The following is a 27,119-nucleotide window of genomic DNA, read 5'->3' on the forward strand; positions in this document are numbered from 1 at the left end:
TGCTGCAGACGTTTCTCGAGACCGTTTACTGCAGGCTACCTCGTGACATCAGAGGGGCGTTAGCCTACATTTTCATTATTCCCTACACCTGTGTTTTTATTGGTTTAATGTGTGGTATTTATTATAATCCAAACCAAGTTGATCTTGAAATTCATATAAAGAGTCTTCAACACAGTGGAATGTCACTGCTTGCTTCTCTCCCGTGATACCCTGATTGGAAATGCTATTTGAGAGACATATTATTTTCCATGGCCCGCAACGCTTGTCTTGAAGTGTGTTCAATTTTTCAATATCCCCATGCATGACAAGACAGTTAGCACTGGCATAGAAAACACATGGTCAGCCACGCAGATATCATGTGAACAATGTCATAAGCATAGCCGCAGGGACTAGGGGTGCTGAGGGTGCTGCAGCACTCCCTGAAAAATCATAATAAAAAAAATTTAAAAATGGGAAAATATGTTTTTTTCACAAAAAATAGCCACTGGGCCTTTACTAGTATTAGTTCACCAACATCTGTAGAGCTGGCAACAAAAAAACATTCAGTATCTCCGCTTTGGAAAAAAGGTAGTTGTATAATTAATAACAGTATCTTGCAGGATTCAATAGTTGGAATTATAAGAGTTGTTGCCCTGTCCTTTCTCTGCAATTGTCATTCTAATGGAATTCAGATAGAACACAATCCTGACCTCAAACATTTACATCAAAAGGTGCAAAGTTATGGACAAAGACACAAAACCTCCACATCAAATTAAATATTTTTTATTAATCAAATAACATGGAAAACAACCACCTTTTTGTGCAGTATTAATTTACCATCCTTACAAACCACTTAATGTAAATGTACATTACTGTATTGTACATAGGCTGGTCATCTAGGTTTGTACCCGTAGACTTTCCATCACCATGATGAAAAACAATGCACAATATAGTAATTGAGTACATTGAGACATCAAGTGGTTTGTGATGATGTGATATGATGATGTGGCTCATTTGGTAGAGCATGGCACTTGCAATGCTAGGGTTGTGGGTTAGTGGGACCAGTATGAAAAAGTATGAAAATGTATGCACTCACTACTGTAAGTTGCTCTGAATAAGAGTGTGAACTAAAATGAAAAAGAGCATTTCAGTTTTCCCATAGAAATATGTAGCATTTGCAAAGTATTTCAAGAAATATTCCACAAGTATTATCAGACTCAAGCTACAAACACTGGTAAACACTCAAACACATTTAGTTAAAAAAAAATCACAAAAGTAGTGCACTGGGCCTTCACTAGTCCTGTATTAGCGGACCAAACTACTTCCCGTAGCTATGGTCAAAAATCTTAAGAATTACAGGAAATTAGCTTTAAAACTTACGAATTTTCTCTCAGCCTCATGGCACAATGTGTAGATTAGCAGGAAATTAGTTAAAGAACTTCAAATGTTTTTTGTTGGGTGGAGGGGGGTGCTCGAACCTTGCGGGATCCGAGAAACTGCGCTATGCCACTGACAGTTAGGATACTTTCTGCCATTCCCTATAGAGTTTTATAATGACTCATTGAGTAATGGCATATGCTGACCCATGTTGCAGGAACCTGAAGAGCCTGGAATTGCTTTTTTGAATGTAAATAGCCTACCTCTCGAAATTCAACGTGGACTCAGGGATAGATGTAACATAGTAAACCTAAATCTGTCTCCATATGACACATTTCGTATTGTATGAATTCATTTGTGGATGTTCATCATCCATTTCGTATGATATATTACGAATTGCAACTCATATTATACAGTGCCTTGCAAAAGTATTCACCCCCTTGGAGTTTTTCCTATTTTGTTGCATTACAACCTGTCATTTAAATGGATTTTTATTTGGATTTCATATAATGGACATACACAAAATAGTCCAAATTGGTGAAATTAAATTTAAAAAAGTACTTTTTTCAACTATTATTTATATATTTTTTAACTGAAAAGAGGTGTGTGCATATGTATTCACCCCCTTTGCTATGAAGCCCCTAAATAAGTTCTGGTGTAACCAATTACCTTCAGAAGTCACATAATTAGTTAAATAAAGTCCACCTGTGTGCAATCTAAGTGTCACATGATCTGTCAAATGATCTCAGTATATATACACCTGTTCTGAAAGGCCCAAGAGTCTGCAACACCACCAAGCAAGACCAAGGAGCTCTCCAAACCGGTCAGGGACAAAGTTGTGGAGAAGTACAGATCAGGGTTGGGTTATAAAAAATATCTGAAACTTTGAACATCCCACGGAGCACCATTAAATCCATTATTAAAAAATTGAAAGAATATGGCACCACAACAAACCTGCCAAGAGAGGGCTGCCCACCAAAACTCACAGACCAGGTAAGGAGGGCATTAATCAGAGAGGCAACAAAGAGACCAAAGATAACCCTGAAGGAGCTGCAAAGCTCCACAGCAGAGATTGGAGTATCTGTCCATAGGACCACTTTAAGCCGTACACTCCACAGAGCTGGGTTTTACGGAAGAGTGGCCTGAAAAAAATAAGCAAACATGTTTGGTGTTCGCCAAAAGGCATGTGGGAGACTCCCCAAACATATGGAAGAAGGTATTCTGGTCAGATGAGACTAAAATTGAGCTTTTTAGCAATCAAGGAAAACGCTATGTCTGGTGCAAACCAAACACCTCTCCTCACTCCGAGAATACCATCCCCACAATGAAGCATGGTGGTGGCAGCATCATGCTGTGGGGATGTTTTTCATCGGCAGGGACTGGGAAACTGGTCAGAATTGAAGGAATGATGGATGGCGCTAAATACAGGGACATTTTGGAGGGAAACCTGTTTCAGTCTTCCTGAGATTTGAGACTGGGATGGAGGTTCACCTTCCAGCAGGACAATGACCGAAAGCATACTGCAAAAGCAACACTCGAGTGGTTTAAGGGGAAACATTTAAATGTCTTGAAATGACCTAGTCAAAGCCCAGACCTCAATCCAATTGAGAATTTGTGGTATGACTCCGCTGTACATCAGCAGAACCCATCCAACTTGAAGGAGCTGGAGCAATTTTGCCTTGAAGAATGGGCAAAAATCCCAGTGGCTAGATGTGCCAAGCTTATAGAGACACACCCCAAGAGACTTGCAGCTGTAATTGCTGCAAAAGGTGGCTCTACAAAGTATTGACTTTGGGGGGGTGAATAGTTATGCACGTTCAAGTTTTCAGTTTTTTTGTCTCATTTCTTGTTTGTTTCACAATAAAAAATATTTTGCAACTTCAAAGTGGTAGGCATGTTGTGTAAATCAAATGATACAACCCCCCCCAAAATCAATTTTAATTCCAGGTTGTAAGGTAAGAAAATAGGAAAAATGCCAATGGGGGTGAATACTTTTGCAAGCCACTGTATGTTACGAAATGCAATTTGCACAATATGTTTTCAAATTTGCAATATCAATGATATTTGTTGTGACTAATGTTAGCTATGGGGGCTAAAGTTAGCTAGGCTAGAGGTTAAGGTTAGGGGAAGGGTTGGCTAACACGCTAAGTAGTTGCTAATAGGCAACATTTTGAAATTTGTCTGTGATGTGTTTGGGTTGCTACACTTAGGAAAAAAAGGTGCTATCTAGAACCTTAAAGTTATTTGGCTGTCCCCACAGGAGAATCATTTGAAGAACCCTTGTTGGTTCCAGATAGAACTGTTTTGGGTTCCATGTAGAACCCTTTCAACAGAGTGTTCTACATGGAACCCAAAATGGTTATATCTGGAACCAAAAAGGGTTTTACCTGAAACCAAAAAGGGTTATCCTATTGGGACAGCCGAATAACCCTTCTGGAAACCATTTTTTCTAAGAGTGTAGACGTTTGTGTTATACGCCCACCCATCCTCCCCAACCAATCTACCTCCTTTCAATTTTGGCTTAAAGGTACTACATGTAACAATTCAACAACGAACCGTCTCTTGTTGTCAAATTTACATTGACTGGGGCCAGCAAATCTCTTGTTGTCAAATTGACTGATCCGTTGTTGAATTGACAAAAATAATCTGAATTACCTTTATTTGCCAAGTACATTTACACATACCCGGAATTTGCCTTAGTGAGAAGATGCTGTCAGCAATACATAATATGCAATACATATACAAACACATCATACAGAAAATACAATATTGGAACAGTCTGTAATACCAACATGTTTAAAGCAGACCACCACAGTCCCTGTGCCTAAGAACACTAAGTTAAACTGCCTAAATGCCTACCGACTGTAGCACTCACGTCTCTAGCCATGAAGTGCTTTGAAAGGCTGGTCATGGCTCACATCAACACCATTATCGCAGAAAACCTAGACCCACTCCAATTTGCATACCGTAGCAACAGATCCACAGATGATGCAATCTCTATTGCACTCAACACTGCCTTTTCCAACCTGGACAAAAGGAACACCTATGTGAGAATGTGATTCATTGACTACAGCTCAGTGTTCAACACCATAGTGCCATCAAAGCTCATCACTAAGCTAAGGACCCTGGGACCCTGCAACTGGATCCTGGACTTCCAGACGAGCCGCCCCCAGGTGGTAAGGGTAGGGAACAACACATCCACCATGCTGATGCTCAACACGGGGGCCCCTCAGGGGTGTGTGCTCAGTCCCCTCCTGTACTCCCTGTTCACTCATGACTGCATGGTCAGGCACGACTCCAACACCATCATCAAGTTTGCCGATGACACAACAGTGGTAGGCCTGATCACCGACAAAGATGAGACAGCCTATAGGGGGGAGGTCAGAGACCTGGCCGTGTGATGCCAGGACAACAACCTCTCCCTCAACGTGATCAAGACAAAGGAGATGATTGTGGACTACAGGAAAAGGAGGACCGAGCACGCCCCCATTCTCATCGACGGGGCTGTGGAGAAACAGGTTGAGAGCTTCAAGTTCCTTGGTGTCCACATCACCAACAAACTATCATGGTCCAAACACACTAAGACAGTTGTGAAGAGGGCATGACAAAGCCTATTCCCCCTCAGGAGACTGAAAATATTTGGCATGGGTCCTCAGATCCTCAAAAGGTTCTTCAGCTGCACCATCGAGAGCCTCCTGACTGATTGCATCACTGCCTGGTATGGCAACTGCTAGGCCACCGACCGCAAGGCTCTACAGAGGGTAGTGCGTACGGCCCAGTACATCACTGGGGCCAAGCTTTCTGCCATCCAGGACCTCTACATCAGGCGGTGTCAGAGGAAGACCCTAAAAATTGTCAAAAACTCCAGCCATTCTTGTCATAGACTGTTCTCTCTGCTACCGCTCGGCAAGCGGTATCGGAGCGCCAAGTCAAGGTCCAAAAGGCTTCTTAACAGCCCCAAGCCATAAGACCCCTGAACAGCTAATCAAAGGGCTACCAAGACCCTTATTTTACGCTGCTACTCTCTGTTTATAATCTATGTATAGTCACTTTAACTCTACCTACATGTACATATTACCTCAATTACCTCATCTAACCAGTGCCCCCGCACATTGACTCTGTACCGGTACCCTTTGTATATAGCCTCGCTTGTTATTTTACTGCTGCTGTTTAATTATTTGTTACTTTTATTTTCTATTTTCTATTTTTTACTCATCTATTTTTTTACTTAACACTTCTTTTTTTTCACTTCTTAAAGAATTGTTGGTTAAGGGCTTGTAAGTAAGCATTTCACTGTAAGGTTTACACCTGTTGTATTCAGCGCGTGTGACAAATAAGATTTGATTTGATTTTAAACATAAAACACAAAACTCTGGAGTATAGGCAGATTACAGTGGGAATATATACAATTTACAAAGGGGATATATCTTTATAAGCAGCTGGAGGGATGCTGCTGTGGCGAATATGTACAGTGTTGTGTGGGGGTTCACATAGTGCAAACGCAGTATGGTGCAGATTTGTATTAGAGGTCAAGAGATTTGCTGGCCTCAGTCAATTTGACAACAAGAGCCGGACAGTCTTTTGTTGACCAATAAGAAGGCTGTGGCATTACAATACAATTTTGTGTGGGCCCAATAACATAACTCCAATAACTCTCTCTAATGTCAATATGCCTTGTCTACTGCTGTCTTGGCTAGTTATTACTGTTTTATTTCAAGATAGAGCCTTCAGTCCCGCTCAAAATGCCTTAGACAGCTCTTTCGTCCCACCCAACACACATGCAGAGACCTCACCTGGCTTAACTTGTCCCTCCAGAGACGAAACCTCTCTCATCGTCACTCAACACCTAGGTTTAACCCTTGTCTGTACATTATGCCCTGAATCTATTCTACCACGCCCAGAAATCTGCTCCTTTTATTCTCTGTCCCCAACGCACTAGACAACCAGTTCTTAAAGCCTTTAGCTGTACCCTTATCCAACTCCTCCTCTGTTCCTCTGGTGATTTAGAGGTTAACCCAGGCCCTGTATCCCCCAGTTCCACTCCTATGCCCCAGGCGCTATCTTTTACTAACTTCTGTAACTGTAAAAGCCTTGGTTTCATGCATGTTAACATCAGAAGCCTCCTCCCTAAGATTGTTTTATTCACTGCTTTAGCACACTCCGCCAACCCTGATGTCCTAGCCATGTCTGAATCCTGGCATAGGAAGGCCACCAAAAATTCTGAAATTTCCATCCCCAACTACAACATTTTCCGCCAAGATAGAACTGCCAAAGGGGGTGGAGTTGCAATCTACTGCAAAGACAGTCTGCAGAGTTCTGTCATGCTATCCAGGTCTGTTGCCAAACAGTTTGAGCTTCTACTTTTAAAAACCCACCTTTCCAGAAATAAGTCTCTCACTGTTGCCGCTTGTTATAGACACCCTCAGCCCCCAGCTGTGCCCTCGACACCATATGTGAATGAATTGCCCCACCATTTATATTCAGAGTTACACTGTTAGGTGACCGAAACTGGGATATGCTTAACACCCCGGCCATCCTACAATCTAAGCTAGATGCCCTCAATCTCACACAAATTATCATGGAACCTACCAGGTACAACCCTAAATCCATAAGCACAGGCACTCTGATACATTTACATTTGAGTCATTTAGCAGATGCTCTTATCCAGAGCATCCATTTCATTTCATGCATTTTTTTTTGGGGGGGGGGGATCAAACCCACAACCCTGGCATTGCACACACCATGCTCTACCAACTGAGCCACATAGATATCATCCTGACCAAACTGCCCGCTAAATACACCTCTGCTGTCTTCAACCAGGATCTCAGCGATCACTGCCTCATTGCCTGCGTCCGTAATGGGTCCGTGGTCAAATGACCACCCCTCATCACTGTCAAACGCTCCTTAAAACACTTCAGCGAGCAGGCCTTTCTAATCGACCTGGCCCGGGTATCCTGGAAGGATATTGACCTCATTCCGTCTGTAGAGGATGCCTGGTTAATCTTTAAAAGTGCTTCCCTCACCATCTTAAATAAGCATGCCCCATTCAAAAAATGTAGAACTAAGAACAGATATAGCCCTTGGTTCACGCCAGACCTGACTGCCCTTGACCAGCACAAAAACATCCTGTGGCGTACTGCATTAGCATCGAATAGCCACCGCGATATGCAACTTTTCAGTGAAGTTAAGAACCAATATACACAGGCAGTTAGGAAAGCAAAGGCTAGCTTTTTCAAACATAAATTTGCATCCTGTAGCACAAACTCCAAAAAGTTCTGGGACACTGTAAAGTCCATGGAGAATAAGAGCACCTCCTCCCAACTTCCCACTGCACTGAGGCTAGGAAACACTATCACCTCTGATGAATCTACAATAATCGAGAATTTCAATAAGCATTTTTCTACGGCTGGCCATGCTTTCCACCTGGCTAACCCTACACCGGTCAACAGCTCTACACCCCCCACAGCAACTTGCCCAAGCCTCACTCATTTCTCCTTCACCCAAATCTAGATAGCTGATGTTCTGAAAGAGCTGCAAAATACCTTGACTCCTACAAATTAGCTGGGCTAGACAATCTGGACCCTCTCTTTCTAAAATTATCCGCCGCAATTGTTGCAACCCCTGTTACTAGCCTGTTCAACCTCTCTTTTGTATCGTCTGAGATCCCTAAAGATTGGAAAGCTGCCACGGTCATCCCCCTCTTCAAAGGGGGTGACACTCTAGACCCAAACTGTTACAGACCTACAGTATATCTATCCTACCCTGCCTTTCTAAAGTCTTCGAAACCCAAGTTAACAAACAGATCACCGACCATTTCGAATCCCACTGTACCTTCTCCGCTATACAATCTGGTTTTCGAGTTCGTCATGGGTGCACTTCAGCCACGCTCAAGGTCCTAAACGATATCATAACCGCCATCGATAAAAGACAATCCTGTGCAGCCGTGTTCATCGACCTGGCCAAGGCTTTCGACTCTGTCAATCACCGCATTCTTATCGACAGACTCAACAGGTTTCTCAAATGACTGCCTTGCCTGGTTCACCAACTATTTCTCAGATAGAGTTCAGTGTGTCAAATCGGAGGGCCTGTTGTCCGGACCTCTGGCAGTCTCTATGGGGATGCCATAGGATTCAATTCTCGGGTCGACTCTTTTCTCTGTATACATCAATGATGTCGCTCTTCCTGCTGGTTATTCTCTGATCCACCTCTATGCAGACGACACCATTCTGTATACTTCTGGCCCTTCTTTGGACACTGTGTTAACAAACCTCCAGACGAGCTTCAATGCCATACAACACTCCTCCCGTGGCCTCCAACTGCTCTTAAATGCAAGTAAAACTAAAGGCATGCTCTTCAACCGATCGCTGCCCGCACCTGCCCGCCCGTCTAGCATCACTACTCTGGACGGTTCTGACATAGGTATTTGTAGTTGTCCACATATTCTAAGTGTCTGGTTAGACTGTAAACTCTCCTTCCAGACTCACATTAAGCATCTCCAATCCAAAATTAAATCTAGAATAGGCTTCCTATTTCGCAACAAAGCATCCTTCACTCATGCTGCCAAACATACCCTTGTAAAACTGACTATCTTACCGATCCTTGACTTCGGCGATGTCATTTACAAAATAGCCTCCAACACTCTACTCAGCAAATTGGATGTAGTCTACCACAGTGCCATCCATTTTGTCACCAAAGCCCCATATACTACCCACCACTGCGACCTGTATGCTCTCGTTGGCTGGCCCTTGCTTCATATTCGTCGCCAAACACACTGGCTCCAGGTCATCTATAAGTCTATGCTAGGTAAAGCGCCGCCTTATCTCAGCTCACTGGTCACCAAAGTAGCACGCGCTCCAGCAGGTATATTTCACTGGTCACCCCCAAAGCCAACTCCTCCTTTGGCCGCCTTTCCTTCCAGTTCTCTGCTGCCAATGATTGGAACAAATTGCAAAAATCACTGAAACTGGAGACATATCTCCCTCACTAACTTTAAGCATCAGCTGTCAGAGCAGCTTACCGATCAACTGTACATAGCTCATCTGTAAATAGCCCAACCAACTACCTCATCCCCATATTGTTATTTATTTTTTGCTCCTTTGCACCCCGGGTTTCTCTACTTGCACATTCATCTTCTGCACATCTATAACTCCAGTATTTAATTGCTAAATTATAATTATTTTGCCACTATGGCCTATTTATTGCCTTACCTCCCTAATCTTACTACATTTGCTCGCACTGTATATAGACTTTTCTATTGTGTTATTGACTGTACGTTTGTTTATCCCATGTGTAACTCTGTGTTGTTTGTGTCGAACTGCTTTGCTCTATCTTGGCCAGGTTGCAGTTGTAAATGAGAACTTGTTCTCAACTGGCCTACCGGGTTAAATAAAGGTGAAATACATTTTATTTTTTTTAAACATAACATTCTGAGAACCATGTTCTTAGAGCTTCTTAGAACATTCTAAGAATGTTATTTAAAAACATATACATTCTGTTCTCAGCGTCAACAAAACTCTCTATCCTCTATCTTGTTAAGTGTGTTCAGGTGGGTTGGCTGCGCCCACTAATTGGCGACACCTCATCTTATTGATTCCTTGTTTCCTTTGAAATGGGGTCTGCTTGACTAGACAAAAATTAACATCTTTATAGAAGTAAAAAAAACATGGCATGCTAGCTCCATCCTGGTGGTGCAGTGGACTAATTCAATGGATGGAGAACAGAAGATCATCGGTTTGAATCTCACTGACGCTATGTCACAATGAAAAATAAATGTGTTTGCATGATTAGTGCCTAAGCAAATTAATTTTAAAATAGTTAATCTAAGCTAGCAGTGTTATTAAAAATCTAATTGAAATATGTTCTCAGAACATTGTTTAATTACCTTTAAATAACCTATAATTTCTGTTCTGACCCTGCTGGTCATCTATGAACATTTGAACATCTTGGCCATGTTCTGTTATAATGTCCACCCGGCACAGCCAGAAGAGGACTGGCCACCCCTCATAGCCTGGTTCCTCTCTAGGTTTCTTCCTAGGTTCTGGCCTTTCTAGGGAGTTTTTTCCTAGCCACCATGCTTCTACACCTGCATTGCTTGCTGTTTGGGGTTTTAGGCTGGGTTTCTGTACAGCACTTTGTGACATCTGCTGATGTAAGAAGGGCTTTATAAATACATTTGATTGATTGATAGATTGATTGTTCTCAGAATGTTAATAAAACCTCCTAGGACAACTTTCAGGGAACCATAGTAAAACGTTCTCAGAACCTTCCTGCCACCTCAAAATGAAGGTTCCCAGAACAGGAAAAAATGTCACTTCCGTTCTCAGAAAGTTTTTAAAAAACATTCAATTTTTCTTATCAGGAAGCGTATGGCTTCATTACCCAAAACCAATGGGAAACCAAAAATGTACGTTCCCATAACTTCCAAGGAACCAAATGTACTAGTTGGGTTCTGTTTTATGTCGGCTAACCATACCAAACATAACATGTCATACTAATCTGAGTGTCACAGATTTACGATTACTATGTTATGTCTACTTTTTGAGGCCAGGCTGCAAAATTATGCTCCTCAATGGAAATTGTGGATAGAGCTTTTTTCCTTTATATGCTATCCACAATCATAATGTTCATAACATTGATAATCATCCACTATCGACAACAATTGAAATTGTCTACAATTATGCAGGCATGTGCTTTTGGGCATAGTTTTGAAGACAAATGCATTTATGGATGTTGAATTTACTAACCACACACAGGAGGTAACCCAAAATAAACGTTCATTAATGGCCATTAGGCCTATTACCGTTTCAACACTCCGTTATTTGATTTTTAAAGTGGATAAAGCAGCCTGCACTGGCCACCAGAGGACGCTGCCAGCCATACAACTTGTCGACATGTTGCACAGTATATGTCTATGTCCTGAGCCTGACTGGCCTCCCTCTCATTTTGCCATCCTGTGTTTACTGCAGTGATTAAAGTTCAAGATAAAGTTAGAATTGGGCTATGCCTATGTGATAACGAAAGCCTTAAAACATTTGCCTCTGAGGAATTACAGACAGTTAGAACTTAACATTTATAAAATATGCTTATAGCCTAATATAAAATTGATTGGAGTAAAGCAATATTCAACCTCCCCATTGCATAATTCAGAGGGATTCAGGTTAAGCATGGCTTGTCTAACACCGCACAACAACGCAGACCACACCTTGAGTGCACTCCACTCGGTTATCTAAAGTCGGACTCAGTTATCTAAAGTAGGCACTATCTGTCCTAATATTCTTTTGACGTAAACACTCGAGGAAAACATTAGGTAAACATCCTAGTTCTGATTCTGACTCAGCATTTCAGTTCACAACGTTCAGACATCTAGCTCAGCTCAGACATCTAGGTCGGCAAAAGCCTAGTCCTACACACATGCAGTCAGGCCTAATCACTTAAAGGTGGACAGAAATCAGACTGAACATTAATTTTCATAAATGGTTTATGGAACTGTTTGCGCAATGTATGCTCTCGGACTTTCCTATAAATATTGAAACTAAAACGATGCGCGCACCATGGAGAGATCACAAGGCATATTAGATCACTTTTTACGGTCTCTTGGGATCATTACAAAGGTAGCCTATAATATACAATCAGTCAGAAACTTTGACATATTGTTTTATCAAATGTTCTCATCATGGGGACAGTACTTTACAGCATGCCAATACGTTATCTTTTTTTCAATTAACCTCTCCAGACGCACGTGAAACGTGAGCAGCTTTTACCTAGTTCGAACTGCACATGAAGAGTTGTGATTTTAGACATTGATCACGTCTGCACCAACATGTACATTTTTCCAAGGTTCATCGTGAGATACTCAAGCATTTTATGCTGAGACAGAAAGTGCTTTGTGGAAGACTACATTTGTGTGCGTAATCGTTGGATAGCGTGGTAGCTCTGTTCGTTTTCCATTATTTAGGACAATAGAATAACTTTAATTCAATATTTTTATTTTGTTTAGAGGTCCATGCATGATATAACGTTAATGATAATGCTTAGGTCTAAAATATGTAAGTGCTCTGTGATCGCAATTAGTTAAATAGTGTAGGCTACAGCAATGCATTTCTTAAGTCTTTAATAGCATGATAGAGTCTATTTAACTTTGTCGTTTTGCGCTAGGCAATTTTACAGTGAGTTATACATGCGGACAGCGAGATTAGGGGTCATACAGATCATTCATTTATTTATTTTCAGCAAAAATGTATCTGAATATACTTGGGTTTTTCCAACAATTCAGTGCCTTTTGAGAAGTGTATCTTGGTATCTTTTAATTTCAGCTGATTTTAACATTCTGTCATAAAAAGCACGTTCGACAGGTTTGACCATAACAGATTTGATGATATCATCTTAAATCAACCATAAATCTCCTTGTGACAGGGGGAATGGTAGCTGTGTGCAACAGGGTGGCAATTGAATGCAAGTGTAGCACATGAGGATGTGTGAAACATACTCCTCAGCCTGAATTGTCCCCACTTGTGCCAGCAAATAGCTAGCTTTTCACATGGCTCAGACAGGTAAACCCCTTCATCGGGGCAGCAGTGGCGGTTCTATACCATTTCAACTGGGGGGGGCCAAGCTGGGGCCAGTTGTACTGTTAGAGGGGCCAGTTACATTAGACGTTATTGTTGTCGTATCGTTTTCTTCACTGCATTAGCAGGCAAAAGACCATGTTCATAATCATTAGTGTTCCGCGTTGCCACTGTCTAATAACGGATGTAAAAAAAGAAAGATGGCAAAAATGTGTTATGTAAAAATGATTTCATACTCCACATTTAGGGGGGCCACAAGGGGGTCCAAAATTGTTGTCACAGGGGCACTGGCCCCCCCTGATTAAGTGGGTTAAAATAATGTAAAACAGCAGTATTTTTGCACTTTAGCAAGTCTTTATTCATTTAAAAATTCAGATTGATTTAATTCTCCATGTGGTCTATATTAATGGTCTATATTAAAGGGCACCAATGTAATATAGCAGGCTTTTAAAATGCAATATTGGTGCACAATTTCTACTTAAAATATCAAAGGGATGCAAAAGGTTTAATGCCTATACTCTCGGGCTTCTCTTTCGACTCCAAGCCGGATCAGTCAGGTTTGAGTCGTCAACATGACATTTGCTGTCGCTGAGCAGAGGCCACTCGCCTAGATGTGTTCGCAGGTTCGACCGAACACAGTCAAAACAGTCGCGACTCTTTTGGTAATGACAATGATATGGACCCCTGCAGCAAAGCCAGCGCAGCCAGAGGACACCGTGTAAAAATGGTCTTTACACCCACGTTTAAATAATTAGTTCAGTAATTTATTACACACTGTCAATAACGTAAAATGTGAATACAACTAAAGCAAGGGACATAAAAACGTGCATTTGTGAATACAAGCAAGATACATTTCCTTCTGTATTGGGTATTCTCCTGCTAGGGAGTGGAATGTAATTTAATGTTGTTTCCATTATCCAAATTATGACCATCATTTTAGCAAGAGCCTAGTATTTTTGTAGGCCTATCTAGGATTATTTGATAATGCATGATGTAAGTTAAGGTGCCCATTAATTAAGTTACTACAGTTCATAGCCTGTAGGCCCAGCAAATCTAAATATAATATATCATAATATGCAGGACAGTTAATACAGATTTGCTCTAATTTCCAAAGACATTATGTTTATCCTATTTTTCTTAAATGTATCGGTGATCATATCGGTTAATCAATTTGAGTACATCACCATGCTAGCTTAAAATCAATACATTTAACAGAAATGTACAATATATTATGTTGTCTTAGAACTTATTAGGGGAACGGGGTGTGACAAAAGCTCTAAAATCCCCACCTGTCTAGTCTAGGGAAAGTGGGCGTTGTGTGACATCAGAGGAGTGCCCAGCGGTGATTGGTTGCGGAGGGAGGTCCCCGCTGCCTAGTATGAATAAATCCATCTTCTATCTCTCATCAGTAAAAGCTCGACTGGAACTGTCTATTGTCTCACTTGACCTGACTGTTGAGAAGTTTGCATTTTACCCTGAAACAGAAGTCTACTAAGGTAAAGTGAAACTTTACTTTGATTGTCTTGGTCTTAAAGCCTGCAATATATGTGCTTGTTTGGATTGTTCATATTTTCTATTTATAGGGTCTGTTATTGAAGCAATTGTAAAAGCTTTGGAAGAAAATTATAATATGCCTACATAATTAATTTGATGTAAGAAATATTATTATATTTAAGTACCTATTATAAGCACCTATTTTATTTATTTTTTACCTGTATTTATTACACAGTTTGTAATTGTCTTAGAGAGGCAGTCTTCTCCCTTGCTTGCTCATAGGTTTTTATTGATGTTCTTTCTGTAGTACTAATAGAGTGATATTGAACTCAACCTTTAATGTGGGGGATGTTCATTGATGTGGAGCTCTTCCTCTAATGCTTGTATCCACTGCTGATCTTTCTCTGTGAATTAACACTTAAATGTAGCCTAGCGGTTAAGAGCATTGGACCAGTAACCAAAAGGTTGCACATCTGTCTATGTGCTCTTGAACAAGGCACCTTACCATAACTGCTCTGGATAAGAGCGTCTGCACAATGAGGTGCATGAACACAAGAGTACATTCATGTTAAGCTCTTCCTCCACAATTATTGGAAATGTATGAATTCATGTGTGTTCACACTTGTAACACATGAATGAATCAACTTGTCTGTCCTCAGCTAGAGAAATGAACAACCCAGAGGAGAGAGCTCTTCACATGGCCACCCCACTGAGGGAGAGCCTTGCCCTGACCAAAATAGCAGGCACCACTGTCTACCTGAAACTAGAGTCATCCCAGCCCACAGGATCCTTCAAGATCAGGGGCATTGGACACCTTTGCAAGACAGTGAGTGAATCACCCATACCTACAATCTTAGGCTCATGAGTTCGGAGAGGAAAAGGATGTGGAGTGAGGGGGTGCTTGTGATAAGATGGGCTGATGTTGTTGTGCTAGAATGCATGTTAGGGGCCCCAGCAAAAGAACATGGGGTGTGGATGTACAGGGGAATCGTATATAGCATGTTCCCAGTAGGACCAGTCCAGACCAGTTTGAGGAGGTCAGTCTAAACACTGGACATGTGACTAATTTGATTTGATTTGATATTTTCAATGTGGGGGCCCTTGAGTTCTTCTCATAAAGGGGAACAGAACTGTGAGTCATATCATGTGCTCTTTGTTGTCTTTCAGTGGGCTGAACGAGGCTGTGAGAGATTTGTCTGTTGTTCAGGTGAGTAATCAATCCACTTAAAAATCTTTGTCACAATACAAGAAGCATAACATATTATCTCAGAAATCTATATGCTTATGGGATCTTTCAGCCAAGCACTCTCCGTATAGTATCCGTTTTCCTAAAGTGGCCAATGTCATTTCTCCATCACAGGAGGAAATGCTGGTATGGCGGCTGCCTACTCTGCCCGTAAGCTTGGGGTACCTGCCACCATTGTCGTGCCCAGTGTCACCCCGGAACCAACAGTTGAGAGGCTGAGGGACGAAGGCGCCGATGTGGTCATTCATGGCAAGGCGTTGAATGCGTGCATTGAATATGGACAACAGCTTGTGGCCAACAACCCTGGATGGATCTTCATCTCTCCCTTTGATGACCCTCTCATCTGGTGAGTTACAGATACCATATCAATACACTTCATCTGGTGAGTTACAGATACCATATCAATACACTTCATCTGGTGAGTTACAGATACCATATCAATACACTTCATCTGGTGAGTTACAGATACCATATCAATACACTTCATCTGGTGAGTTACAGATACCATATCAATACACTTCATCTGGTGAGTTACAGATACCATATTAATACACTTCATCTGGTGAGTTACAGATACCATATCAATACACTTCATCTGGTGAGTTACAGATACCATATCAATACACTTCAGCAACATCAGTGTTGCTCTATTTCCTGTGAATGTACTGGTAGTAATAGTCAAAGTAAGAGTGTCTTCCATGAAATAAGGAAAGCTGATAAGGGATAAGAAACATTCAACTCTATTCCAATCCAAATGAAACTTTGCGTGGCATATTTTCTTGTATACATTTATTATGCGTAGTATCCTGAGTGTTACCATGCTTTACTGAGTAAAACTTGTACATTATTCTCTGTGCAATGATAGGATGATTGGCAGAATCTATGAGGATATCTTATTGTGCATTTTTGTGCTGCAGTTAACAAGAGGGATTGAAGATAGTCTAATTCTACAAGATTACTGAACCCTCATGGCAGCCAAATGTTTCTGGTTAATTTCACAGCCAAACACTAACTATACACTTCAGCTGAATAGACTTCAATGTTATCAGCAGCATTATAGCAGAACTGGCAGCCTTTTCTTGTCTCATGAACGATTAACAACAAAACTTATTCCGAAAGATTGTTAGTGTTCCATTCCAGTCAACATAGAACTATGTATACAAAGCAGAGTCTAAGGACTGCTTTGCAATGTACCATAAAATGTATTATGAATGAAAAGTAAACATTTTTTTTTCAATGTGTTTGTAGGGAGGGCCATGCGTCTCTGGTGAAGGAGATGGAGTCCCAGCTGCAGGAGAAGCCTGGGGCGATGGTGTTGTCTGTTGGAGGTGGAGGCCTCATGAATGGGGTTGTCGAAGGACTGCGTCGCGCCGGCTGGGACAATGTTCCAGTCGTAGCGATGGAGACCATGGGGGCACACAGCCTCAATGCTGCTATAAAGGCTGGGAAGTTGATCACTCTGCCTGAGATCACAAGGTAAGAAATCGTAAGAGTCACACTCACACCGAGAGACCAGGATCTTTATTTATATATTTCACCTTTATTTAACCAGGTAGGCCAGTTGAGAACAAGTTCTCATTTACAACTGCGACCTGGCCAAGATAAGCAAAGCAGTGTGACACATACCACAACACAGAGTTACACATGGAGTAAACAAGCGTACAGTCAGTAACACAATAGAAAAAAAAGAACGTCTATATACAATGTGTGCAAATGGCGTGAGGAGGTAGGGCAATAAATAGGCCATGGTAGCAGAGTAATTTTCAATTTAGCAAATGAACACTGGAGTGATAGATGAGCAGATTATGATGTGCAAGTAGAAATACTGGTATGCAATAGAGCAGAAAAGTAAATAAAAACAATATGGGGATGAGGTAGGTAGATTTGGTGGGCTATTTATTTATCTCTTTAACATTACAGCCAAACAGTCATATGTTAGCACAAAAAAAGAAGGCAAAGCCGTATGCACAACAACAATTCTATCATTTTCATCTACACAGCATTGCCACAACGTTGGGCCTGACAAGAGTATCTGCACAGACCCTGAAACTTGCTGGCGAACATACCGTTTACTCCGAGGTGGTCACAGACCAGGAGGCTGTCAAAGCTGTCGAGCGCTTTGTTGGTGAGTATCACAAACAGTAGGCTAGACCTGTGTAGAGGATCATATGATTACTACTGTATACCTAAAAAAGCCCACAAGCCTCTCTGATTCTGAATTCCTCTTCCTCCATCCCCAGACGATGAGAAGGTCCTGGTGGAGCCTGCGTGTGGCGCTGCCCTGGCAGCTGTGTACTGTGACATCATCCCCAGACTGCAGAAGGAGGGCAAGCTGGCGCAGGACCTGGGCCCTGTGGTGATCGTGGTGTGTGGAGGCAACAACATCAGCATGGAACAGCTCCAGAAACTGAAGCAGCAGTTGGGCATGTCATCTAGCTAGGCAGGCAGACAGACGGCTTTGGGTTCTGCTGACTCTTTCTCCATCACTCCATTCCCCAGATCGTTCCAGCTTTATCTCCCCATCTCCATTGTGCACTACCAATATGTGCATCTGATTATGAGTCATGAACACCATTGGGTCAAATCATTCCAGACTGTGTGCAGTATACTCCTGAAAGGGCATGACTGGCTGAAGGATGAACTGACTTTTGATTCAGCAATAGCTTACGGTTAAGATAGAAAAGCATTGAAAGGCATTGATAGGCATACAGTCTACTGCTCTGGCAGTAGTAGTCTTTCAATTGAATAGCCTAGATGATTAACTTCTTGGTTTAAAATTAACCAAGTAAAGTTGTATTGTTGTTTGTATTTAGCATGCTTTATGTTCATGTAAACTATACCATTGGTTGTATTTTCTTCAACCTCTTTTGTACTGTATGAGTGATATTTAAAAATAAATATAATTATACACATTTTTCCTGAATATCCTGTCTGGAATACCATTTTCTATAATCTGTGTTATGAATTTACTATTTAGATTCTGGTGAGGCTTCTTTCTACTGTGCAAATAAATAAACTAAAACGACAAACTAAATGTAACGAAACTAAACGCAACTAAAACTTCTCATATCTACAGTATTTTTTTTCTATTATTGGATGAAATTCTGACCAATAGCCATATCAGATATTAAATGCATCTAATTGACCAGTCATATGGTTCACGTCAGCGCAGGGGTTCAATCCTAAAGATGATATGGTGAGGTTGGGAGATATTCATGCACTCAGCATTTGAAGGCCTTTTATTTTGGATTTATTTTTATTTAACCTTGATTTAACTTGGCAAGTCAGTTAAGAACAAATTCTTATTTTCAATGACGGCCTAGGAACAGTGGGTTAACTGCCTTGTTCAGGGGCAGAACAACAGATTTTATACCTTGTCAACTCGGGGATTCAATCTAGCAACCTTTCGGTTACTAGTCCAACACTCTAACCACTAGGCTACCTGCCACCTCTTCTACCGGCCTGGCCTATCAATGACCTCCTGACCACCACTGTGGAACACAAGTGGCTCTTTGACTGGTTTACGTTATTGTACCAACGTTTCAACATACCATGCAAGATGGACTAACCATGCCAGTTGAAATGGAATTACTGTAATTACATTGTCTTATAAAGGAAAATTAGGTGACAACCAGTTCTGGTATGATGTAACAAAACTGTCTCGTAAGAAGGCATGTTACGCTGTTGTTCCCAAAACAATGTTTACATGTCTATCTTAACAGTTATGATAATCAATATTATCTTAGACAGTTGAAGTCAGAAGTTTACGTACACCTTAGCCAAATACATTTAAACTCAGTTTTTCACAATTCCTGACATTTAATCCTTGTAAAAAGCCCCTGTCTTAGGTCAGTTGGGATCACCACTTTATTTTAAGAATGTGAAATATCAGAATAATAGTAGAGAATCATTTATTTCAGCTTTTTTTTCTTTCATCACATTCCCAGTGGGTCAGAAGTTTACATACATTCAATTAGTATTTGGTAGCATTGCCTTTAAATTGTTTAACTTGGGTCAAACGTTTCAGGTAGCCTTCCACAAGCTTCCCACAATAAGTTGGGTGAGTTTTGGCTCATTCCTCCTGACAGAGCTGGTGTAACTGAGTCAGGTTGGTAGGCCTTCTTGCTAGCACACGCTTTTTCAGTTCTGCCCACAAATGTTCTATAGGATTGAAGTCAGGGCTTTGTGATGGCCACTCCAATACCTTGACTTTGTTGTCCTTAAGCCATTTTGCTACATCTTTGGAAGTATGCTTGGGATCATTGTCCATTTGCGACCAAGTTTTAACTTCCTGACTGATGTCTTGAGATGTTGTTTCAATATATCCACATCATTTTCCTCCCTCATGATGCCATCTATTTTGTGAAGTGCACCAGTCCCTCCTGCAGCAAAGCACCCCCACAACATGATGCTGCCACCCCTGTGCTTCACGGTTGGGATGGTGTTCTTCGGCTTGCAAGCCTCCCCCTTTTTCCTCTAAACATAACGATGGTCATTATGGCCAAACAGTTCTATTTTTGTTTCATCAGACTAGAGGACATTTCTCCAAAAAGTACGATCTTTGTCCCCATGTGCAGTTGCAAATCGTAGTCTGTCTTTTTTATGGCGGTTTTGGAGCAGTGGCTTCTTCCTTGCTGAGCAGCCTTTCAGGTTATGTTGATATAGGACTCGTTTTACTGTGGATATAGATACTTTTGTACCTGTTTCCTCCAGCATCTTCACAAGGTCCTTTGCTATTGTTCTGGGATTGATTTGCATTTTTTGCACCAAAGTACGTTCATCTCTAGGAGACAGAACGCGTCTCCTTCCTGAGCGGTCTGACGGCTGCGTGGTCCTATTGTGTTTATACTTGCGTACTATTGTTTGTACAGATGAACGTGGTACCTTCAGGCGTATGAAAATTGCTCCTAAGGATGAACCAGACTTGTGGAGGTCTACAATGTTTTTTCTGAGGTCTTTAGATTTTCCCATGATTTCAAGCGAAGAGGCAAAGAGTTTGAAGGTAGGCCTTGAAATACATCCACAGGTACACCTCCAATTGACTCATGTGATGTCAATTAGCCTATCAGAAGCTTCTAAAGCCATGGAATTTTCCAAGCTGTTTAAAGGCACAGTCAGCTTAATGTATGTAAACTTCTGACCCACTGGAATTGTGATACAGTGAGTTATAAGTGAAATACTCTGTCTATAAACAATTGTTGGAAAAATTACTTGTGTCATGCACAAAGTAGATCCTAACCGACTTGCCAAAACTATAGTTTGTTAACAAGAAATGTGTGGAGTGGTTGAAAAACGAGATTTAATGACTCCAACCTAACTGTATGTTAACTTCCGACTTCAACTTGATCAGTCAGGATTTGGTTCAGGTGTCCTCTAAGATCCCTCAATTTACAGGGTCATAAAACCCTTACAAATTACTGAATTTCGTGTTGCCCTTGATAAGATGGTGCACATAAGGGAAGGCACTTTTAGAGGTCACTGGCAAATTATCAGAATAGCGTAGTCTGCCCATTGAATATACAGCTTTAGGCTATTTGTCAAATATAAATGGTAAAAACCGTTGACATAATATTGATATTGAAGTACACAGATAGTTACACTTAGTGAGAACATGCTTTGGCCTTGTTGTTCCTCTAATCTTATCTGTGTCTCTGCCTGAGGTGAGGAGCTTTTGCAGAGGGACCACACTGGAAGTCTTAAACTTGTATCCCCCTTCCCTCATCCAATTGGCTGATTATTGAGGGCTGTGACCCAGTTCTGTTTCCTCATTGGCTGGCAGATTTTTAAAAAGGAGGTGATCAGCCAACTGTGTTAGGGGAGACTATAAGGATACTGCTGACCAAAATCTAAAACTGACCCTAACCAAATTTTAACCAATTCTGAAATTAAATATCGGTTTGCAGGTCAGGAGTGTCCATATAGACCCTCTGAAGACAGGCTTCCTTCCCCCTGTTAAATGACCCAAAACACCTTAAGAGTCCCAGGCACAAAACATTCTCAGAGTTCCTCACATGCAGCCCAAGATACACGCAGTCTGGGATTTATATAGTATGTGACAGGTCACAATGTGTAGTGTACCAAGGGTGGAATGGGGGTAGGTGACTGAGGAGAGGCACAGATCCAGCTGGAACTGGCCCGGAACTTGTTGCTCTGAAAAGGGGTCTGGTTTATAGCAGACTGGGGTGATGTAACACATGTTTGAGTTGGGACTAGGGCCCTTGCATAAAATAAGGAACCCGAACACCCAACCTTTCACAATAGTCTGTGGGACCACAAGACAACCAACTTTATCTTTCAACACCCTTTCAGTAAAGGTTTTATTTGTCTCACGCGCCGAATACAATGGGTGTGGACTTAACCGTGAAATGATTGCTTGCGAGCCATTATAAGAAAAAGAAAAACAGTAACATAAGAATGGAGCTATATACAGGGAGTATCAGTACCAGATCAATGTGCAGGGCAATGAGGTATTTGAGGTAGATATGTACATGAAGGCAGGGTAACATGATTAGGCATCAGGGTATATAATAAAATAAAGAACAGAGTAGCAGCAGCATATGAGTGTGAGCATGAATGTGTGTTTGTGTTGTCGGTATGCGTGTGTGTATATACTGTACACTACCAGTCAAAAGTTTTAAAACACCTACTCATTCAAGGGTTTTTCTTTATTTTTACTATTTTGTACATTGTAGAATAATAGTGAAGACTTCAAAACTATGAAATAACACATACGGAGTCATATAGTAAACAGAAAAAGAGTTGGCATTCTCTCAACCAGCTTCACCTGGAATGCTTTTCCAACAGTCTTGAAGGAGTTCCCACACTCTTTTATTTCACTCTGTGGTCCGACTCATACCAAACCATCTGAATTTGGTTGAGGTCGGGGGATTTTGGAGGCCAGGTCATCTGATGCAGCACTCCATCACTCTCCTTCTTGGTAAAATAGCCCTTACACAGCCTGGATGTGTGTTGGGTCATTGTCCTGTTGAAAAACAAATGATAGTCCCACCAAGCCCAAACCAGATGGGATGGCGTATCGCTGCAGAATGCTGTGGTAGCCATGCTGGTTAAGTGTGCCTTGAATTCTTGGCTGGTGACACAGACAGTGTCACCAGCAAAGCACCCCCACACCATAACACCTCCTCCTCCATGCTTTACGGTGGGAACTGTAACAATTTGGACTCCAGACCAAAGGACACATTTCCACCGATCTAATGTCCATTGCTCGTGTTTCTTGTCCCAAGCAAATCTCTTCTTCTTATTGGTGGCCTTTAGTAGTGGTTTCTTTGCAGCAAATTGACCAGGAAGGCCTAATTCACACAGTCTCCTCTGAACAGTTGATGTTGAGATGTGTCTGTTACTTGAACTCCGTGAAGCATTTATTTTGGCTGCAATTTCTGAGGCTGGTAACTCTAATGAACTTATCCTCTGCAGCAGAGGTAACTCTGGGTCTTCCATTCCTGTGGCGGTCCTCATGAGAGCCAGTTTCATCATAGCACTTGATGGTCTTTGCGACTGCACTTGAAGAAACATTCAAAGTTCTTGACATTTTTCGTACTGACTGACCTTCATGTCTTAAAGTGATGATGGACTGTCATTTCTCTTTGCTTATTTGAGCTGCTCTTGCTATAATATGGACTTGGTCTTTTATTGATAGCATCACTGGTACTTCCTGTTTGAGCTTTTGATTGTAAACAGGAAGCAGTAGAATAGCGTCATGGTCAGATTTGCTGAAGGGAGGACAATGGAGGGCCTTATATGCTTTTCTGTGGGTAGAATAAAAGAGGTCTAGAGTTTTAGCACCCCTAGTGGCGCCGGAGATGTGTTGGTAAAATTGAGGTAGAATGGTTTTAAATCTCCCCTCGTTAAATTCTGCCCACCAGAAACAATGCCTCTTGGTGAGCAGTTTCTTGTTTGTTTATGGCCCCATACAGTTCGTTGTTTATGAAGAGACATACCCTTCCGCCTTTGGACTTGCCCGAGGCCGCTTTTGTCCGATCGTGCCACTGCAATGATGTGTGAAGAAAATCATCAACATTTTATCTGCTAGAATAGCATATGCCAAACACACATCTAAGCAAAGACTGGAAAATGAAGTTGATTTACGCTAAGATTAAATGCCAGTGAATGTGGCTGGCGAAAAAACACTGCACGGTCAATATCACTATTTTTTGTCCTCAAGATAAATCACTCAAAATTGTATATAAAAAATATACACTGGATCAAATTTCAAAAGGATCCTTATGTGTGTATGCCTTCATGATGATAGAAGCATAATGACATAGAAGTAGTTTTTAGACTATTTTATTTCAGTGGAAGGAGGCAGTTTTTCAATGTCCCAAGTGCTGCTCAATCAACTCCAACGAGAATAAATCAGAATAAAATTATACATTTAAAAGAATATTTACATATTTTCTTCATAAAATGTTATCTTATGTATAGTCTTTTTATGTTAAATACTGCACTTTTTATACGAATATTGACTGTTTTCTGTACGTCCTCAAAGTAGTTTGAGACCTCAGAATGTGACATCACCTATTAAGAGGGCTCTTCTCTTCCACACATCTCTCATTAAAGATATCAAAACAAAATACAGAAATGCAAGGAAACAGAAGAACAAGCAAATCATTGCGAAAGTGACCTCTGTTAATATACTGAAGAAGTACACACTTCAGAAGTATGCCCAGACGATGTTGGGTTTTTCAAATAAGAGAGTGAAGTTGGAAGGGGACCTTTGCTTTTTTCTGACAAAGGAAGGGAAGCAGAACAGAAACAGAAATCAAAAGGAAAGTGAAGGATTTCTTTCTCCGTGATGATGTAATTCGTATAACGACCGGCCGCAAACAAACCATCACACGACTAAAGAACAAAATGCAGAAGAGGCTTTTGACTGACACAATGAATAATCTGCATAGGAAATTCCTGTCTGAGGAACTAGGCCACTTGTCCTATACCTCCTTCTGCCGCCTCAGAACATTTGTGGTTGTTACGCCCAATGACACTGATTGTGAAACTTGTCAGTGCAAAACCCATGACAATTTACAGTTCATGGCAAATTCTTTTCACAGCCTTGGGCTTTTGTCCACCAAAAACCTTGAGGACATGGTTGACTCAAGTATGTGTGACCAGAAATCGAAGCTATGTGCTTATGGTGAATGTAAGGATTGCTTCCTCACCACTCATCCAACTCTGAAACCTCCTGGGAATGTAGAAGTTCCTCTGACACAATGGAGAAGATCCAAAAAGATGAAGAGAAGTGCTCCATGATAACCGTGAAGAGGGAGGTCACAATAACAGAAACTGAACTGGTCAGTCAGTTTCAAGATAGACTCGCCAAGTTTAGGCAACACATCTTTAATATCAAGTGGCAATACTGGGCCTATAGGGAGCGTAGGGAGAGTCTGAAGAACAAAGAATGCTTGCTGCACATTGACTTCAGCAAAAACTATTCATGCAAATACAGTCAAGAGATCCAGTCCGTGCATTTTGGAGGATCTCACCAGCAAGACACTCTCCACACTGGAGTGCTCCACACTGCTACATACCAACCACCAATTGCTTTTTGCTCCATTTCACCATCACGGAGACATGATCCACCTGCCATTTTGGCCCACCTTGATGCTATGTTGAAGCAGAAGTACCCTGATGTCAAACTTTTTCATTTCTTTAGTGACTTGCCGTCTACACAATGCAAGCAAAAAGGGAACTTCTACCTAATTGTCACAGAACCACATAAACAAGGTTTTCAAGAGGTCAACTGGAATTTCTTTGAGGCCAGACACAGCAAGTGGGCACCAGATGGGGGTTGAGGGGCCCTCAAGAGATCTGCAGATAGAGCAGTGCACCATGGAAAGGATATCCAACATGCACAGGCCCTGTACACTGTCTTAAACGGCCCTAACTCCTCTGTGGAGATGTTATTCATGTTGTTGAGGCAAGAGTAGAGGTAACCCTCCTTCCTCCCAATACACACATACATACATTTTTCTTGTACAGTAGCTGGTTGAGTATTGAAATATATAAGGTGTTTGTTACTCTTTATATCTTATCATATGCTATCTCTTCTCACCTCAGATGCCTGCCTTAGATGCCATTAAAGGAACGATGAAGATTCATCAGGTTGTCAGTGTCTCACCAAGCCAGATAAAATACAGGGACATTACTTGTCTCTGCAAGAAGGATAGTGGCATGTTGGACTGTCTTTGTTTTCAGCTCAAAGAGGCAACTCTGGGTGACCCTGCAGCGTCTAACCAGCTCCCTGCATCTCATGACAAGCATGACACCATATGGCGACCTGGCTCTATTGAACTTAATCACGTAGGGGAGTGGTGTGTTGTCAATTATGACCATGAAGGATACCCTGGCATCATCATGGATGTAGAGAAACATCACATTAAGGTGAAGTGCATCAAGTCCAAAGGAACATATTTGTTGGTATTCTGATGGACAGATCATTTGTCTGATGCCAGAGCTACAGGCTGTTAATAAACGCTCTGTGCAGATGGAAAAATCCACCTGGAAGTATGTGGAAGAGCATTTGGGGTGAAAGGGGGGAGAGATGGAAAGACGGGGCGCCAGAGAGGGGGGGAGGAAGAGAGAGACAGGAATGTGTTTTAATGCTAATTCCAATGATTTTGTACCGACAAAGTATTTTTGAGTTGTTTTTCACAATGAATATGTAACTAAATAGCAGTTCCAATGTTGTTACTACATGTATTACTACGTAGATATCTATTCAGTGTTCAGTATTCAGTATTCATGTTCTGTCCCGTTATAGCTGTCCACCCTGTTACCTTTGCATCTTGTTCAAATTAATTCAGTTACATTGTCAAATATCAAGAATTTGTGTCATGTATTTTAGAGTAAGACACGGCCAACACCACACAATTATAAACTTGGATAAAATATAATTAATACCTGTCTCAATTTAGAAAGATAAGGTGCATATTAGATGAAGTTCTGTATAAAACCACACATTGTTTACGACATCTGTTATTTCTTTAGAATTTGGCCTGAACAAATGGACAGGGTTGACAAGGGGACACAAAAGCTTTATGAAAATGTAAATATTATTAAAATAGTCCAATGAAAGTAATTAAAGACAGTTAAGTGCATGTCCGTAACAGGGTGGACATATATGGCTGATTCACTGAAAATGTGTTTATAATTATCTAACTCTAAGTGCTGGAGCTTGGCCAACATTTTCTACAAGTCTAATATTTCCTTTTTATAGTAAAACATTAAAGGAATACAAATTCTGAAATAAAAATGTTAAATGTTGCATGGTCCAAATGGCACTGTTTTGTGATATTGACCCTCAAACAGAAAAAAATATCAAATATTGATGTGACTTAATCCTTCCGCTTAGCCTCCTTGGGCGCATAGGGTGTACACCATGTGTTTTTCCTGAGTGTGTCTCCTGACACTAACACAAGAGAAATAAGTGAACAACAAGACGA

At 41.2% G+C, this 27,119-nt stretch overlaps 1 protein-coding gene across 1 annotated transcript; it reads left to right on the plus strand.

The window, feature by feature from the left end:
* Positions 1 to 14,186: 14,186 nt before the first annotated feature.
* LOC106580394 (L-serine dehydratase/L-threonine deaminase) lies at positions 14,187 to 18,583 on the plus strand. Its single transcript, XM_014161399.2, has 7 exons — positions 14,187 to 14,416; positions 15,074 to 15,240; positions 15,582 to 15,621; positions 15,775 to 16,006; positions 16,909 to 17,136; positions 17,661 to 17,785; positions 17,901 to 18,583. The coding sequence occupies exons 2-7, from the start codon at positions 15,082 to 15,084 to the stop codon at positions 18,098 to 18,100; spliced, it is 984 nt and encodes a 327-aa protein (XP_014016874.1). The 5' UTR covers positions 14,187 to 14,416; positions 15,074 to 15,081; the 3' UTR covers positions 18,101 to 18,583.
* Positions 18,584 to 27,119: the final 8,536 nt, after the last annotated feature.

This window comes from Salmo salar, chromosome ssa20 (genome assembly GCF_905237065.1).
Source record: "Salmo salar chromosome ssa20, Ssal_v3.1, whole genome shotgun sequence".
Lineage (NCBI taxonomy): Eukaryota > Metazoa > Chordata > Actinopteri > Salmoniformes > Salmonidae > Salmo > Salmo salar.

Coding starts and splice junctions, on each gene's coding strand:
- LOC106580394 (XM_014161399.2), top strand. CDS start 15,082: ATGAACAACCCAGAGGAGAGAGCTCTTCACATGGCCACCCCACTGAGG. Junction 15,241..15,581: donor TTGGACACCTTTGCAAGACA/GTGAGTGAATCA, acceptor GTTGTCTTTCAG/TGGGCTGAACGAGGCTGTGA. Junction 17,786..17,900: donor AGCTGTCGAGCGCTTTGTTG/GTGAGTATCACA, acceptor CTCCATCCCCAG/ACGATGAGAAGGTCCTGGTG.